General features: G+C 38.6%; 2 protein-coding genes across 2 annotated transcripts; both read right to left on the bottom strand.

The window, feature by feature from the left end:
• Positions 1-1,082: 1,082 nt before the first annotated feature.
• On the bottom strand, positions 1,083-2,101 carry LOC117281860 (endo-1,4-beta-xylanase 1-like; the record flags this gene model as incomplete). Its single annotated transcript, XM_070201585.1, has 1 exon — positions 1,083-2,101. A coding segment is annotated over one exon (915 nt), but the record flags the coding sequence as incomplete, so codon positions are not given.
• LOC117281859 (endo-1,4-beta-xylanase 2-like) lies at positions 1,655-12,782 on the bottom strand. Its single transcript, XM_070201584.1, has 8 exons — positions 12,657-12,782; positions 12,483-12,543; positions 10,455-10,573; positions 10,269-10,334; positions 9,371-9,708; positions 9,129-9,288; positions 8,723-8,785; positions 1,655-1,782 (listed from the first exon to the last, which is right to left on the bottom strand). The coding sequence occupies exons 1-7, from the start codon at positions 12,780-12,782 to the stop codon at positions 8,741-8,743; spliced, it is 915 nt and encodes a 304-aa protein (XP_070057685.1). The 3' UTR covers positions 1,655-1,782; positions 8,723-8,740.
• Positions 12,783-18,149: the final 5,367 nt, after the last annotated feature.

The raw sequence follows: 18,149 nt of genomic DNA, 5'->3' as shown, positions 1-18,149 counted from the left end.
TCCATCTTATTCCAGGAGGAGCACCAAGGTCTATGGAACTCGGCCCAAGTGAGAATATATATACTTAGACATTGGGCTATACAAAAAGAATGGCAAAACATCTCTAGACCTTGTGCTTGAAAATACTCCAATGATTTTGACCCTATCCAAGGGCAATTGCGTAGATAGTCATTCTCAGAGATACTATTTAAGGATTAACCCGTATTTATTTTGTCCTGAAATTTTAAACTAAAAATTTCAACCCAAGACATTTATGTCCTGTAAAATTGAACTTAAAAGGTGAAATTTAGAACGAACTTGCTAATTTCTAAATAACGGTCCTTTAGAATGGCTACCTAGCGAAGACCCAATTTTTACTTTTTTTTTTTTTTTTTTTAAACCTTTTTTTAACTTCAACCTAAAAACATGCCCATGTTATTCAAGGGCACCAAGGTCTATGGAACTCGGCCCCACTGAGAATATACTTGGACATTGGGCAACCCAAAAAGAATGGATCTCTAGACCTTGTGCTTGAATTTACTCCGATGATTTTGGTAGAAATGACACTAAATAGCGCTGCTACGGAGGAATTAGCCGGCCTGAATTTTAGTTTTTTAGTTTAAATTTTCAGGACAAAAATATTTTGAAAGTTAAAAATTTTAGTTTAAAAATTCAAGACAAAATAAGTATTAGCTAATCTCTAAATAGCATCCATGAAAATGGCTATTTCTGCACTTGCCCCATGATTTTGTCCTATTTTGAGCACACTCACTTCAATCTTTCGACTGAAAATTCATATTTGATGTGTTTCTTTGAAACAAGTCATAGTAATATTTCGAGCAATGTTAGGATTTCCCTTAAAAGTGTGTCGCACATTACGCTTTGCTCAATATTAGGATTTTTATTAAAACACATGCTTCACTTACATTCTGAGTGGTTGGGGTTCCCATTAGGTTTTATGCAAAAAGTTAGGATTTCCCTTGACACAAATGTCTAACAGGGTAATACTGATGAATTAATTCATTTTCAGTTACTCCAATCATATGAAGCTTTTCTTCTATTAACTCACCTGAGAAGATACAAAAAAATAAACAAATGAAATATTTTGCATTAGACCCATGGACAGAACAGATGATAGAAGGCATGAGTACAACTTTTGCACAACACATAGTCATACTATAGGAGAGAGATTGAGTCAAAACAAGAACTACATATCGATGGAAATCACCAGTGCATCGCCACCCTTGTCAACCACAAAATTCTTGGTAATTTTCTTAGAACCAGTAATGACTTCAACTTCATAGGAGCCATGGAATCCACTAAAGCAGAATTGCCCTTGTTCATCAATATGACCATGGGAATGGGACAACCACTCCTGCTTAAGAGCAAGGTATCTTTTTCCAGCTTCATTGATGTCACCTTCTGCATTCACTAAATGTGCATTTGGCCGACACATGAACATCTCCCACATTCCTCGCAACATTATACCTTCAACAGCAGGGTGAGCATAAGCTTCCCGAAAAATAACTTCTAGATCATCAGCTCTAACATATTCATTGTCAGAAGAAACATCAACTTCATTGAACCAGATTGGAAGTCCAAGAATACCAAGTTTGTCCAGAGCAGAACATACAATGGGTCCAACAGGAGTGTCAATATGTCCCTGAATTCCTATTCCTCCAACAGATGCATCGCGCTCTTGAAGATCAAGAATATGCTCAAAAGGGGAAGATAGCGTGTCACTGCAATCCTCAACGAGAAAATCATTTCCATCTTTATAGTTGAAGTTCCCTTGCTGTGGTTCTGTCCAGTACCATTTCAGCTCATTATCGAGTTCATTGTCCAACGAGAAATACGACTTGTATGGTTGATGAGCATGAACAATAACATATAGCAGCAAAATCTTTAAGATCAGGTATGATATAACAGTCTCAATTGCTTCAGAAGGTACAGATTTGATGCTAAAGCAAAATTTCTCACTGAGCCATGGTAAAATAGCCAGAAGCAAAACATAAAAATAAAAAAATTGCTCCTGGTTCGTATAATTACATAAGATACAGAGCGGGGAGGATTTTACTAAATGTTTCTCTAATGTACTTTTGAGGCCAGTTTTGGCCCAACATTAGAGCTGCTCATTGGTGGAGCCAGAAATGGGGATTCAACTTTTACAAAAATAGGCTATATCAAGCTTATATTTCAAGTCAAGGGGATTCATGTTGGGATTGAAGTTTGGCGAATGAGAAATGGAGGGAAGTGAAGGTAAAGTGAGCTCCATTTTGCTTTGGAAAGATCAAATGTCCTGGTGGTGCTGGTAGAAAAAAAAGGGAATGTGCTTATACTGAGAAAACACTTTCTTTTAGGGGAATAATTTCCTTAAGGACACACTGTGTATTCAGTGGGCTCAATTTTAATCCGAAATATATTTACTGATTCTGGTTTCTAACAATCTCCAGTTGCTGTCTAATTTTCTGTTTTACTTGTTTCTATTTTATGTTACAGAAATTTACTGTTTCGTAATATTATATTATAGTAACACAGATTCTTAACAATCTTAAGGAAATTAATTTTTATATTGTAATCTGTATTCTGTTTTTGGAGATTAAAACCTATGTGATTTTCTACTCCTTCTGAATTTTTCTATTTCTGACTTGAAGATATAAAAACTTCACCGGAGTATTAAATTCAGAAACGATTTGAAGAACATAAAGATTTCATCGTTTTCTTGTGAAACAATATATAAAAACTTCAGTTTTTATTTATTAAACGTATTGTTTATCATTAATTACAGTATTATTTATTATTCTATTTTTTTGCCATTAATTGAACTCTTCTGTTGTTGAAAGTGAGAAATGGCAATTGATAATAAAAATCCTTCTGTGACTGTTACGGCAACGACGATAGCCTCGTCAAGCCGAACTGTTGTGCCACCAACCGAGAAACCCGGAAAATTTTCTGGAGCCAACTTCAAAGGATGGCAGCAAAGGGTGTTCTTCTGGCTTACCACGCTTAGTATGCAGAAATTACTAGTAAAGAACCTCCAGTGCCTGCCGCGGACATGCCACACAACGAAAAAACTTTATGATTGTTGAGGCGTGGAAACAAGCAGATTTTCTTTGCAAAGGTTACATCCTAAGTGCTTTGGAGGATGACTTGTACAATGTCTACAGTGCTATGAATACTTCAAAAGAGTTATGGGATGCACTTGAGAAGATGTACAAGACTGAAGATGCATGCTTGAAAAAATTTGTGGTTGCCAAGTTTCTAGACTATAAAATGATAGACAACAAAACCATTTGAACACAAGTTCAAGAGTATCAACTTATTTTTCACGACTTTATTGCTGAAGGTATAGTAGTGAATGAAGCATTTCAAGTGGCTACAATGATTGAAAAATAACCTCATTCGTGGAGAGATTTCAAAAACTATCTAAAGCATAAGCGCAAAGAAATGAAGGTGAAGATCTTGTGATTCGTGTCAAGATTGAGGAAGATAACAAAACAACCAAGAAGAAGTCTTGTGGAAATTCAACGATTATGGGAGCTAATATCGTTGAGGAGACTGCTCAAGGGAAACTGCTATAATTGCGGAAAAAGATGGTCACAAAGCCCTTGATTGCCGTCTCCCGAAAAAGGATAAGAAAAAGGGCAGGCCAACATAGTGGAGAAGAATGATGACATTAATGATCTGTGTGCAATACTTTCGTAATGCAACCTAGTTGGAAATCCGAAGGAGTGGTAGATTGACTCTGGAGCCACGCGACATGATTGTGCTGTCAAAGAAGCATTTGCGACTTACTCTACTGCTGGTCCCGAAGAAGAGCTTTCCATGAAAAATACTACAACAGCCAAGATTGAGGGTTATGGGATGATATTCCTGAAGATGACTTCCGGCAAGGTGTTAACGCTCAACAACGTTCTTCATATTCCTACTATTAGGAAAAATTTAGTTTTAACTTCTTTATTTGTTAAGAATGGACTCAAATGTGTATTTGTATCTGACAAAGTTGCTGTAAGCAAGAATGAAATGTATGTTGGAAAGGGCTACCTCACATAGGGCCTTTTCAAACTCAATGTAATGGTTGTTGACATTATTAATAAAATTTCAGCTTCTTCTTATTTATTGGAGTCAAATAATTTATGGCATATTCGTTTAGGACATGTCAATTACAAAACCCTGCGGAAGTTAATTAAATTAGAAGTATTGCCTAAATTCGAGTGTAATAAATCAAAATGTCAAATATGTGTTGAATTTAAGTTTGTAAAACATCCATATAAGTCTGTTGAAAGGAATTCAAATCCTTTAGACTTAATTCATACTGACATTTGTGATATGAAGTCAACACCATCTCGAGGTGGGAAAAAGTATTTTATAACTTTTATTGACGATTGCACTCGATATTGTTATGTTTATTTGCTTAATAGTAAGAATGAAATAATTGAAGCATTTAAGCGATACAAGAATGAAGTGGAGAATCAATTGAATAAAAATATCAAAATGATTATAAGTGATAGGGGTGGAGAATATGAATCTCTGTTTGCAGAAATATGTTCGGAATATGGAATTATCCATCAAACTACTGCCCCATACACATCTCAATCCAATGGAATTGCGGAAAGGAAAAAACAGACATTAAAGAAAATGATGAATTTTTTATTAATCAGTTCCGGCTTACCACAGAGTTTGTGGGGGGGAAGCTATCCTTACAACTAACCGAATACTCAACAGAGTACCCTACAGCAAAACGGAATCTATTCCATATGAAAAATGGAAAGGAAGAAAACCTAACTTGAAATATTTCAAAGTGTGGGGGTATTTAGCAAAGGTACAAGTACCTGTAAAGACCGGGCCAAAAACTGTTGATTTTATTTTTATTGGATATGCTACAAACAGTAAAGCATGTCGGTTGGTTCATAAATCTGATAATTCCGAAATTCATGTTAATACGGTAATTGAATCAGATAATGTTGAATTCTTTAAAAGCATCTATCCGTATAAAACTGAATGCGGGTCGTTAAGTGAAAGACCAAAAACACCACGGGAAGAACCTAAGGAAAATACTCCAAGTGAAGAGGATCCAAGGCGTAGCAAACGTCAAAGAACATCTACTTCCTTTGGACCAGATTTTGTGACATTTTTACTTGAAAATGAGCCTCAAACTTTCAAAACAGCTATGTCATCTTCTAATTCAGCTTTTTGGAAAGAGACAGTCAATAGATAGATTCAATCAATTTTGGATAACCATACATGGGAATTGGTTGATCTTCCTCCAGAAAATAAGCCTTTAGGTTCGAAATGGATCTTTAAATGGAAAATGATGGCACTATTGACAAATATAAAGCAAGACTTGTTGTCAAAGGTTATAGGCAAAAGGAAGTCCTTGATTACTTTGACATTTACTCACCAGTAACGAGGATAACATCTATTAGGGTGTTAGTGGCACTGGCGGTCGTGTATAGTCTTGAAATCCATCAAAAGGATGTTAAAACAGCTTTCTTAATAGAGAATTGGAGGAAGAGATTTACATGAAACAACCTGAGGGTTTTGTGGTTTCGGGTAAAGAAAAGAAAGTGTGCAAACTTGTTAAGTCGCTTTATGGACTTAAACAAACACCCAATTAATGGCATGCCAAATTTGACCAAACAATGTTGGCAAGTGGATTTAAAATCAACGAGTGCAACAAATATGTTTCCATTAAAAACACTCCAGGTCATGAAGTCATTATTTGTTTATATGTTGATGACATGTTGAAAATAAGCAAAGATATGGAAGATATAAATGCTACTAAGCGCATGCTGACTAGCAAATTCGACATGAAATACTTAAGAGTTGCTGATGTGATCTTAGGAATCAGATTTCACAAGGCTCCACAAGGTCTAGCATTATCACAGTCTCACTACATTGAAAAAGTACTTGGCAAGTTCAAGAATTTGGATTTCAAGATTGCCAAGACTCCAATTGACGTGAGTTATGCACTTCAAAAGAATGAAGGTAAAAGTGACTCACAACTGGACTATGCAAGAGTATTGAAAAGTTTGATGTATATCATGAATTGTACGCGACCAGATATAGCATGTGCTATTAGCAAACTAAGTCAGTTTATAAGTAATCCCAATAAAATACATTGTATGGCAATGAAACGATTTTTGGGGTATCTGAAACATACCCAAGACTATGTTCTGCATTATAACAAATATCCCTCTATGATTGAGGGATATAGTGATGCAAATTGGATCACCGGATCATCTAAAGTAAAATTCACGAGTGGATATGTTTTCACAATTTGGGTTGGAGCAGTGTCTTGGAAATCATCCAAATAGACGTACATCGCCCGTTTTACAATGAAATTTAAATTCATAGCTTTAGACAAGGCTGGTGAAGAAGCTAAATAGCTTCGGAATTTCTTGGAAGATATTCCATTTTGGCCCAAACCTTTGGCACCTATATGTATATATTGTGATAGTCCAATGGCAATAGGTAGGGCAGGGAGCATTATGTATAATGAAAAATCTCGTCACATACGACGGAGACACAATACAGTTAGACAACTACTCTCTAGTGGTGTTATCACGATTGACTACGTGAAGTCAAGAGATAACTTATCAGATCCACTTACAAAAGGCCTATCTAGAGAGGCAATTGAAAGATCATTCAGATCCACTTACAAAAGGCCTATCTAGAGAGGCAATTGAAAGATCATCGTAGGGAATAGGGTTAAGGCCTAGGACAAGTCATCATGGCAGTAACTCTACCTAGCAAACTGGAGATCCCAAGAGCTAGGTTCAAAGAGATCAAACAAAGTTATAAATAACGGTTCAACATTTTCAATTAACTCAACCCATTCTCGTGATGAAGACAATGTTCAAAAATCAAGGTAAAGCATTAAGGCTTTTTGATGAGTCAATAAAGCTTAAAGCTTCTTAATGATTTGCTATGTCTGGCAGGAAATGACGAGATAGTGTGTCTATAGGATTACACGTTTAGAAATCACCTATGTGAGTGTGAAGTATAAGCCGCTTCAAGGGGAATGAAAGTAAAGGTCCATTCTCTAAGCACTCATGACACCAGACGGTGTTCATGGCTGAAACGAACACAACTGTGAGAACCATAGATGGTTAAGGGTTGATTGTATGACTTATGTTGTCTAGGTATACAACAAATCTCGACGGTTCAAGGATATCAAATCTACCGATTGACCGAGTATATCCGATATAAGTTCACTACGGAAAGTTCAAAGGTAAAACCTACTTATCCAGATGCAATTAATCCTTGCATGTAAATCACACACTCGTCCATGCATTCCTTTGTCTTATAGCCATTCCCCATTCATGTGGGGGATTGTTGGGACTGGAGTTTGGTTAATGGGAAATGGAGGGAAGAAAGTGAATGGAAAGTGAGCTCTATTTTACTTTGGAAAGAGCAAGTGTCCCTCAATAGTGGTGGAAAAAAAAATGAATGTGCTTATATTGAGAAAGCACTTCCTTTGGTATTAAATGGGTTGGAAAGAAAGTAAGCCTCGCGCCATTATCGTCGTCGCTCGCTCGGCTCGGCCTCAGCCTCGGCTTCGGTCAAAGATTGATTGATTAATCTTTTTGAACAAAATTTCTTTCATTTATTTAATTAATTAACAAAAATTCAACCCAAAATAACCCAGGACTCGCGACGCAACCCGATCCGTTTCTTTCCCGGATTATTTTAAATCCTTTTTCCGGAATATTTCAAACGAGAAACGTTTCCACCTATTCCAACAGCTATGGTTGTTTCTGAAAGGTTGCAAACTTTTCAGAAACAGTGTCAGAAAATGACTATAAATATGCCTTGATCCCAGAATCTTTCCTAACGAAATTTTCTGAACTTTTTCTCCTTCTTCTACACAATTAAATTCCAGTGTGGTTTATAGCCTTCAAGTGGTTCGTTGTTTCATCGGCGTTTTAGGTATCATCACTCTGGTGAGTTAAATCGTTCTATCCTTGAAGGATAATATTGCAAAACCTCGGGTACTCGAGGGAAATAATTTCCTTAAGTACACACTGTGAATTCAGTGGGCTTGATTTTATTCCGAAATATATTTACTGATTCTGGTTTCTGACAATCTCCAGTTTCTGTCTAATTTTCTTTTGACTTGTTTCTGTTTATGTTACAGAAATTTACAATTTCATAATATTATATTATAGTAATACAGATTGTTAACAATTCAACCTTTATAGTTATCATGCATTTTATGATTTTTGCATATACATGTCTAGTAAGTAAATATTTTAAGCAGGGTACCGTATGAGCATTCTTGCTTCAATGTGACAAGTAGTCATAGATTTGAGGCGTGGAAACAAGTCTTTAGTAAAAATACTAGGGGAAAGCTGTGTAGGGTAGACGACAATTCTCCCCCTACTCCTACGCTAGTAGGGAAGCATTGCATACGCAGAAATCCCCTCTATTTCTCCTAATCCACTTCTCACTCACAAAACACTCAAGGTTTCCTTATACCAACAACTGTCACACTTACAATTTTGTTTTATCCACTCTAGGTGATGTTCATTTTCTACGGGATTTTAAAGAATTTTTTTATCATATTTTGATCTTCAGCTTATGATTCATGCCTCGAAGATTCTTGTGTAAAATGACAAAAACCCTTCCACAATACCTTGAATTCAGAAAATTTAACATATTCAAGAATTACAAACTAGCAAAACCAGTAAAAGAATAACAAGAACCCATACTTGGGAAAAAAGCAAATCCTCATTCACACCTGAGAATCAAAGTTATTTTAGGCAGTGATAATTGGTGCCTTCTCCATTAAATCCTTCGATTCCTATAGTAAAAATCTCACATGATTAGCGAAATAGCTTATGTGGGAAACTCAAAATGACAAATAAGCTGCCTAAAAAATCTATTTGTAGGATTCATGCAAAACAACCTTGCAGCCTCGTGCAGACCATCCATTTATGCGATCACCATATCGAGTTTTACTATGGTGTTATCATCATCGATAAAAACAGATGATGTGCCAGAACTCTATCCAAATAAAGGGAGGAGTCCTTTTGATAATTGACACAATTCTTAACTGTAATCTCCTAATATTCCATAAATTTAACACATAATTGATCCTTCTGACATGAGAACAAGATGGAATATGGGCACAACACTGGACTTACATCACAAGTAGTAGAACTGGAACATGAGATCACTACTGATTTGATGAGAAGGTGAGCCCCAGGTGGTGGTCCCTCGAGATAAAATATAACTTCATTAGGCATTGTTGACAGGGAAAATGAACCTTCTAGCATCCCCCAACCATCATTTGATACAGATTTTCTGCACAGACAAAAAGACCACCACGACTATTGCTTCCTAAACAATGAAAGGTAAGAAAGACTAAATAGATACAGATTCTTACTTTCCACCGGATAGAAAGCTTGTTTCTGACTTTTGATACACCAGTTTCAATGTAGCCAGTACATTAACACAACCCTGAAAAGTACCAGAGGCGCCAACACAAGCAGAAACTGTGTAAGTGGAACCTGCAGATATTCTGCTCGTAATGTCTTGCTCTAATCCATGCCAACATTGATTACGTTTCGACACAATAGCGGTTGTTAATCCATTATGGTATCCAGAACCTGCTGGAACCACAAAAGCATCACAACCATAATTTGGGCGCCAGAAGTGCAGCCCATCTGAGAAGTCATGGTTAAGGATGATGTTCCCAGTGTCTGCTGCATTTTCCTTTGACATCTGTCAGGAAATATGATTTGTACGATTAATGAGCTTGAACAAAAACTGACAGTAGCAACACTTATTAAGATCAGGTATAATATAACTAACAGCCTTAATTGTTTCTGAAGGTGCAAATTTGATGCTCAAGATACATTTCTCACCGGGTCATAGTAAAATATGTCAGAAGAAAAAAAGTTTGATTCTAGTTCACATCAAATTACATACTAAGATTTAAGTAAGGAGGTTTTATACTAATATTTTTCTAATGATCAAATTTTGATACCAAATCTTGGCAAAACAATGTAGTTGCTCCTTTAGTGAAAAGTAGGTCACGTGGAATTATATACTACTTTAGCAGGAATGCTAGATACAACAGAGTGATTTTCATTTTCTATAAATTAGCCAAAAAAATGGAAATTATCAAAATTTACTTGTATTTAGCTCATGGCAAGTGCCTAGAAGATTCTCAGTCTAAAGTATTCAGCAAATGTTACCTTCAAGAATTACAAACTAGCAAAACTAGCAAAAGAATAGTAAGGAACCCAAATTTGGTAAAATTTGCAAACCCACATTCGCACCTGAAAATCAGAGTTACTGCTGGCAGCGATGATCATGGGTTTCTTCTCTATTCTCTCCTTTAATTCCTACAGCCAAACATCACATGGTTAATCTAGTAACTTATGTAAGAAACACAAAAATGCCGAACAATTGGTGCGTAAAAAGTTTCTTTTTAAAAGGAAATTCAACAAAACAAGAAAGAGTACCTGGGAATGTGTTTGTTGTGAACGAGGTTTGAAGATTTGGACGTGGAGTGCTTCAATGAAGAGAGCAATTCCATTATATACAAGTCTTGTTCTGTGTTGAGAAATTTTGCATGTCTGGTCTTGAGAATAACGCGGGACATGCACAAACCAATCACAACACCATTTGGTTTTAAGCGATTTATTTCTTTTCTAGGTAATCCAAACACCAAGTGTGTACGTAATTAATAATCCTTGTAATTCCCAAGATAATTATTCCGGCGTGTTCTCTTCTTACTTTCCCCGTGTAAACTCAATGTTAGGATCGGAATCCGGGTAGTACGGAATTTAGCCAAACAACGGTATAATGACAATAACAAAGACAATAAAAGTTGATAACAATGACAATTAAAGTAGATAAAGAAAACACAAATTTAACGTGGTTCGGTCAAAGTAACCTACGTCCACAAGCGGAGAGGAGCAATTTATTATAACAATAAGAGTACAAAAGAGAGTACAAAATTAGAGTAAATACTCTAATTAATCCCAAATACCCTAAGGGAATAACATCACAAAATCACTCCAAAGAAAGGGTTCACACAAGTGTTTCCAAATACTTAACTCTCATACAAAACACTCTTAATAAAGGAATAAAGGAAGAAACAAGAAATGAAGACTCAAGTCTTGTTGGTGTGTATAAAATGAACTAATGACCTTCCCTTTTATAGGCAAAAAAGTCTTGGTCTCTTAGGTGTAAAAGAAGAGATACAACTTGTGCAAAAGATATCCACCACACAATGCAATATTTTTGGGTCCCAAAGAATATTACCAACAAAATCTACACTTTGCAAAGATATTTATGCTTATGTGAGATGGACTCCATTAGCCAAAATATTGGCCATAATTACACTCACCAATATGGAAGGATGTTGTCTATAGCAATGAATGGATTACTTCATCACACACACACAAAAAAAATTAAAAAAAATGAATGCTAATAGTGATATAGCCTGTTTGGCCAAGCTTCTTAAATATTTTATTTTTTTCAAAATTGAGTTGTTTGGCTAAGCTTTTGGAAAACAAAAAGAAGAGTTTTTGAGTAATAGCAGAAAAAAGTTTTGGAGAAGCAAAAAAAAGTAACTTCTTCGCAAAAGCAGATTTTTCAAAAGCACTTTTGAGAAAAATATACTTAAACGCATTTTTAAAAGCTTGGCCAAACACTAATTGTTGTTGATCAAAAGTGTTTTTCAAATTAATTAGCCAAACACAAATTGCTTCTCACCAAAAGTACTTTTGAAGAAGAGAAAAGTACTTTTGTGAAGAAAAAAAAATTCAAAATAAGTTGATTTTTGAAGCTTAGTCATACATGCTAATACTCGGGCGTAGAGAACAGTAGAATTGTTTAGAGCATTTATATTATATGACCCAAACTTAGCTTTTGGAGGCAAAAAAAAAAAAGTTCTGATATCTTTCCTTTTAGTTTTTTGGGCAAAAAGAAAAAGTAATGTCATTCTTAAGAAATTTATTTGTTTGCTAAATTCAGGCTTTCGGCTAGGGCGCTTTAAAATGTACTTTTTTGTGGCCTTAAGCAGATTTACAACTGTATATTGGCCTCTGTTTTAACAGGCAAAATTGGGACTCATCCCGGGGTAGAGCACTCGTAAAACGCTCCTGGATTTATGTGTGGAGCTTAGTTCCGTAAGACTTACGCCTCACCCGTCGGAGTTTACGCCTCGGACACGCCCAATGCCCAGCATACCGGGCTCGTCTAATAGAACTTTATGCAATTGTGTGTAAGTAACATTGTAAATCCTCAATTTTTCTTAATAATTGACTATTCAAAATTACTTTTTTCTTAATCATAAATCATTAAGTTGAGAGTATTTTATGCAATAATAAAAATAAAAATCAAGTGACAAGCGCGCATATGCCTATGTCGCCCCACCGATAGCCATCGTCAGTGCCCAGCCACAGGCAGATGCCAACAGCGCCGCACAGACAACGTCGCACGTGCAGACTCTGATGCTAAAGACAAGGTTGCTGCCAACAGACCTGCTTCTACCTTGTGGGAATCTAAGTCATTTTCATTGTAAATATAGAGTAGTTTTACTTCCTGTATTTTCATTATGTCTCCCTAGCTTAGTTAGGTCAAGTCTTGTAACTTTGATTTATTTTTTTAAGCATTATTAGGGGGGATCAAGAAATAAAACTTTCAAGTATGCAAACAATTCTCTGTATTGGTGTCTCTCCCCATCGACGCCGTGTTGCCTTTCTGTAATAGCGTTCATTAATGCAATCAAGTTTTCTTTCATTCTCAATTCTCTTTTCTGTTCTCTCAATTGCTCTTGACATTGGTTTTCCCGTATGGCACTGACAGTCTCATCTAGCTTACGGAGGGGACCCCGGTTGGCATATCGTAACTGCACAGACAACGATTACTTAACCTTACGTCGCCCTTTCGAGGAATCTCAGGAGGCGCCGCGTAACAGTTGGTATCAGAGACAGGTTCGACATCGTACGAGGGAACACATTGCCATTACAACCATTTCCGACCATGGTAAATCATGGGGACCACATTGCGGCCCGTGAAGAGACGGTTAACGTACTACAACCCATCATGAATACGGTGCATGATCTAAGAACCAGCCTAGTGCAAAGGTTGGATGACCTGGACTGCGGGATGCGACAGGCCGAAGGTGATATTGCAAACATCAGTCGCGACTTTGAAGGAGAGTCGCAAACAGCAGCCACAGAGGCAGCCTAATGTTTTAGTAAATTCGAGGTCCTCCAACAGGAATAGACCGAGGATTTAGCCTATAGGGCACAAGAGGCAGACATGGTGACTGCCATGCAGCAAACCATAGACAACTTGACAAGTCGACTCAATGTTGTCAATGCTGCACTACAAGGCCTACTTCAAGGAGGCATAAACCAGATCGGGGGTATTGTGAACCTCGCCCATGTGCCACAAAAGCTAAATATTCCTAAGCCAAAATCATACAATGGAGCTCGGAATGCCAAGGAAGTGGAAAACTCCATCTTCGATATCGAATAGTACTTCGATGTCGTGGGGGAGTTAGAAGAAGCAAAAAGGTAGCAACTGCTGCCATGTATCTTAGGGTGATGCTAAACTCTGGTGGCGGGTGAAATACGAAGCCATCAGGGCCAGTGAAGATACTCTCGAGACATGGGAAGAACTGAAGGCAGCCATGCGCCTATAGTTCTTCCCCGAAAATGTTGAGTGCAATGCGCGAAGAAAGCTACGGGAGCTCCGCCAGGCTAAGTCAGTACAGTATTACGTACGAGAATTCTCCGCGCTCATGCTGAACATAAGGGATATAGGGGACAAAGACAAACTCTTCACATTTCTGGAAGGTTTGAAACCTTATGCATGTATGGAGCTGCAAATATAAAGGGCAGACACTTTACCCAAGGCGAACCAAGTAGCAGAATGTCTTGGGAACTATCAAGTGGAAGCTCGTAAGGATTGGCCTCAACCGCATGTCCAAGAAGTATACAAAGGGGGCTAGCCTAGCAATGGTGGCCCTAGCAGAAATGGAGGAGATCTAAGTACAACCAAATCTAAGTCTCCTTCCTCAAGTAAAAATAGTGTTGCGTCTCACAACAACGATCGGGGGAGGAAGCCCCCTTCAGGATGTCATCATTACGGCGGGCCACATTGGAATAATGAATGCCCACATGCACAAATAAATGCCTATCAAACTTTTGATGATGGAATGGATGACGACACAGATGATGCTGACCAGACAGAACCTATAGGTGCGTTCAACACACTTGTTTGTTCTATTTCTGAGGCCTTAGCAGGAACCAGTGCCGGTATCCGTATGAAGAAGGACCCATGCCTAACCACCAAGAAAGGAATAAAGATGGGGGATGAGGGGCCTCCTCTTAACCAAGAGAAGACCTTGATGTTCGTCGAAATGAAAGTTAATGGCAAGCCCATTCGGGAGATGATAGATATGGGCGCTACTCAGAACTACTTAGCCTCAACTCTGGTAGAGCGCCTTGGTCTAGTTGTGAGAAAGGGCAGAGGTCGTGTCAAGGCTATCAACTCACCGCCTTAGCCAGTGGGTGAAATAACCAAAGGGGTGCTGGTGAAGCTTGGTCCTTATGAAGGAAAATTCAACTTGTGTGTGGTGATCATAGATGACTTCGAATTGATAGTTGGATTAGACTTCATAAGGCAACCTAACATCATTCATGTACCTTATGCAGACATACTACTGATGATGGGAGCAAATGGGGTCAAGCCTTGCATTATCCCATGCACAACCATAAAGATGGACGCGGAAAATATCTTGGTCTTACAGTTAAAGAAGGGAGTCAAAAGACATGAACCTACGTTCCTGGTTACCCTATGTATTAAAGATATTGAACGCTTTTCGGGTCCCATTCCTGCACCCATGAAGGAGCTGCTAAAGGAGTTTGAGACATCATGCCACATGACATGTCAAAGCGACTCCTGCTTAGGCGTACTGTGGACCATGAGATTGAGTTGGTGCCTGGTGCGAAGTCACTTGCCCGGGCGCCTTACAAAATGTCACAACCCGAACTCACACAGCTTCAGAGACAGGTGACGGAAATGTTGGACATGGGGATCATTGTGCCCTCGAAGTCCCCTTATGGGTCCCCTATGCTATTCCAAAAGAAACATGAGGGCACTCTACGACTCTGTGTGGATTATCGGGCTTTAAACAAAATCACTGTAAAGAACAAGTACCCTATCCCACTAATGGCAGACCTGTTTGATAGACTGGGTGGTGCTACAGTGTTCATAAAATAAACCTAAAGACAGGTTAGTGGCAAGTCTGGATTGCTGAGGGAGATGAACATAAGACGACCTGTATGATGGGTCGTATGACTTCCTGGACATGCCATTCGGATTGACTAATGCTCCAGCCACATTTTGCACCCTAATGAACCAAGTCTTCCAAGAGTATATTAATGAATTCGTAGTGGTCTACTTGGACGACATCGTGGTATATAGAAAAACATTGGAGGAGCACCTGGAGCACCTGTGGAAGGTCCTAGCCAGACTACGGGAGCACGAATTATATGTGAAGCTATCCAAGTGCTCCTTTGCCCAAAAATAGATTGACTTTCTCGGACATGTCAACGAGGAAGGGCAGATCAAGATGGACCAACAAAAGATTCAGGTTGTCACAGATTGGCCGCCGCTTAAGGATATCCACACCTTGAGGGTGTTCCTTGGCCTATGCAATTTTTGTTGGCAGTTTTTGAAGAACTACTCTCTCATTCCAGTGTCATTGACAGAACTCCTAAAGAAAGCCACGCCTTGGGATTGGGGTCCCAGGTGAGCGGAGGCTTTCAACGCATTAAAAGTAGCTATATCTAGTAGCTCCGTCTTGGCCCTCCCTGATTTGGCCAAGCCATTTGAAGTACAGACGGATGCCTCTAACTATGCTAAGGCGGAGTCTTGCTACAAAAGGGGCATCCAGTGGCGTACGAGAGCCGGAAGTTAAAGGATGTAGAATGGCGCTATGCTGCCCACGAAAAAGAATTATTGGTCGTCGTCCATTGCTTACGCCTATGGAGGCACTATCTGCTGGGAACTCCGTTCGTGGTCAAGACAGACAACACACCTGTTAGCCATTTCATGACCCAGCCAAAGCTGAATGGCCTACATGCCAGGTGGAAGGAACTCCTAGCGGAATTTCACTTCAATCTGGAGTACCGAAGTGGGTAGATCAATCAAGTTTCTAATACGCTTAGTCAAAGGGCTGATCTAGCATCGGTGTGCATACTCGCCACCCTAAGGGAGAGCAAGGTGGCCACCACTATAAAAGACCAGATACAGGATTTACTCACCAAGGATCCTGCTGCACAGTATTTGGTCGATTTGGTAGGACAAGGCTAGACTTTCCAGTTCTATATGGAAGATGGATTCTTGAAGGTGAAAGGGAACCGACTTTATGTTCCTAAAGGAGGTGATTTGCAAAGGACTCTTCTGATGGAATGCCATGATACTTTGTGGGCCGGCCACCCAGGTGAAGAACGCATGATAAGTAGGGATTTTGACTACTTATTAGTGCCTTTTAGCTTTCGCTTAGCCCAAAAGCGTGTAATTGTGTTCCCGAAAACTGATACAATATGCTTAATTGCAGGAGTATTGGAAAATGAGCCACTAAGATGAAATCCAACTCATGAAGGAGTGATCTGAACTCAAGAACAAAAACAGGCACAAAAGCTCAAAGTGCAGACCGTAGAATATCATCTGCGGCCGCAGATTGTGAAGGCAAGCTTATCAGAGACAAGTGCAGAATGCGGTCCGCATATGAAATGTGCGGCCGCAGAAGCTAAGCAAGATCAAAAGTTCAGAAAGTTCTCATTTCAAGCTAAAAAGAAGTGCGTACCGCACAATTATTGCGCATTCGCAGAAGATCGGTTGTGCGGCCGCATCTGCATTTGTGCGGTCCGCAGAAGAGCCATGTGCGGCCGCACTCAGAAATGTGCGGACTACAGAAAGAGAGATGTGCGACCGCACTCAGAAATGTGTGGACCGCAAAAAGAGAGAGATGCGATCACAGTTCAAAATTGTGCGACCGCAAAAGTCCAATCCTGCCAAGTTGAAGAAAAGTGCGGACCACACATGGAATTGTGCGGCCGAAAAAGTTCAATCCTGCCAAGCTGTATAAATAGAATAGTTTCATTTTTTTAGGGCAACGTTTCGAACTTTTGACATCAACAGCCGTTTACTTTGCTTCTTTTTAGTAGTTTTAGCTATTTTGAGCTTTTTGAATATTAGTTTTATCATTTTAGTCATTAATATGGTTTTAATTATCACTTCCTCTTCTTTATCTTCGGATTTAAGCATAAGTAGCTAGATTTTCACTAAGGTTGTGATCCATCCCTAGTGTGTGAATTTAATGGGTGTTTGGCTTATTGCTTGTTTATGATTGGGTGTTGATTATCTAGCCTTGTTCTTGCTTTTAATTGAAGATTTACTGGTTGCAAACATTATTTCATACCTATTGACTCGGTCTCTACTTGAGAAAGAGAGACTTAGTCTAGAAAAACTTGGCTAGCACGAAATTGGGTCAATCGAGAGATTGATAAACCCAATTAAAGGGTTGAATATAAAGATAGTAAAACCCGACTTGAGCCTATTATCAGTTGCTTTGTTCAATACCCATTTGGACTTGAGAAAGCCAAATTGGGCAAAATCACTCTTTGACCGAGAGGTATTGAGTGGGTATTTGAGTGTTGATGGCTAAAATACCCCCGACCAATAAAAAAAGCTTTAAGGTTTACAACCCATTAAGCGAATACCTAGGTGAAGGTCATAGCCCTAGGCCTTTTATTGAAAAACAACCAAAAACAATTTCCTAGTTTAAATTCTTAGTTTGTAATCTTAGTTTAAAATGTTAAAATTAGACTTAGAAACGATCAAATTTTGTGGAAGTGCAACTTGAAATAATTCAAGTTTATACACTATAATATATATCCCTAAGACCCATTCATAGCTCCCTGTGGAAAATCGACCCCGACTCCTTATTGGGTATTATTATTGCATCGACTGTTTTCATATCCTCAAATATAGGAGTGAAATTAGACGAGATCAACACACCATGGCATTATTGCGCCATGCTTATTATTGGCCTCAAATGGCTGATGATGTTGCGCAGTATGTGAAGACTTGCCTAGTATGCCAGAAAGATAAGTCAGACCGCTTGACAC

Source organism: Nicotiana tomentosiformis, chromosome 4, assembly GCF_000390325.3.
Source record: "Nicotiana tomentosiformis chromosome 4, ASM39032v3, whole genome shotgun sequence".
In the NCBI taxonomy this organism is placed as follows: domain Eukaryota; kingdom Viridiplantae; phylum Streptophyta; class Magnoliopsida; order Solanales; family Solanaceae; genus Nicotiana; species Nicotiana tomentosiformis.
Note: the sequence above shows the minus strand (reverse complement) of the source record. Positions and strands in the feature narration are given on the sequence as shown.

Bases quoted from the DNA above. Each gene is read 5' to 3' on its own strand.
- LOC117281859 (XM_070201584.1), bottom strand. From the start codon at position 12,782: ATGTCAAGAGCAATTGAGAGAACAGAAAAGAGAATTGAGAATGAAAGA. The intron at 10,574-12,482 runs GTCTGTTGGCAG...GTTATTCTCAAG, and splicing joins TTCCCACAAGGTAGAAGCAG to ACCAGACATGCAAAATTTCT. The intron at 9,289-9,370 runs GTAAGAATCTGT...TTGTCTGTGCAG, and splicing joins AGCTTTCTATCCGGTGGAAA to AAAATCTGTATCAAATGATG.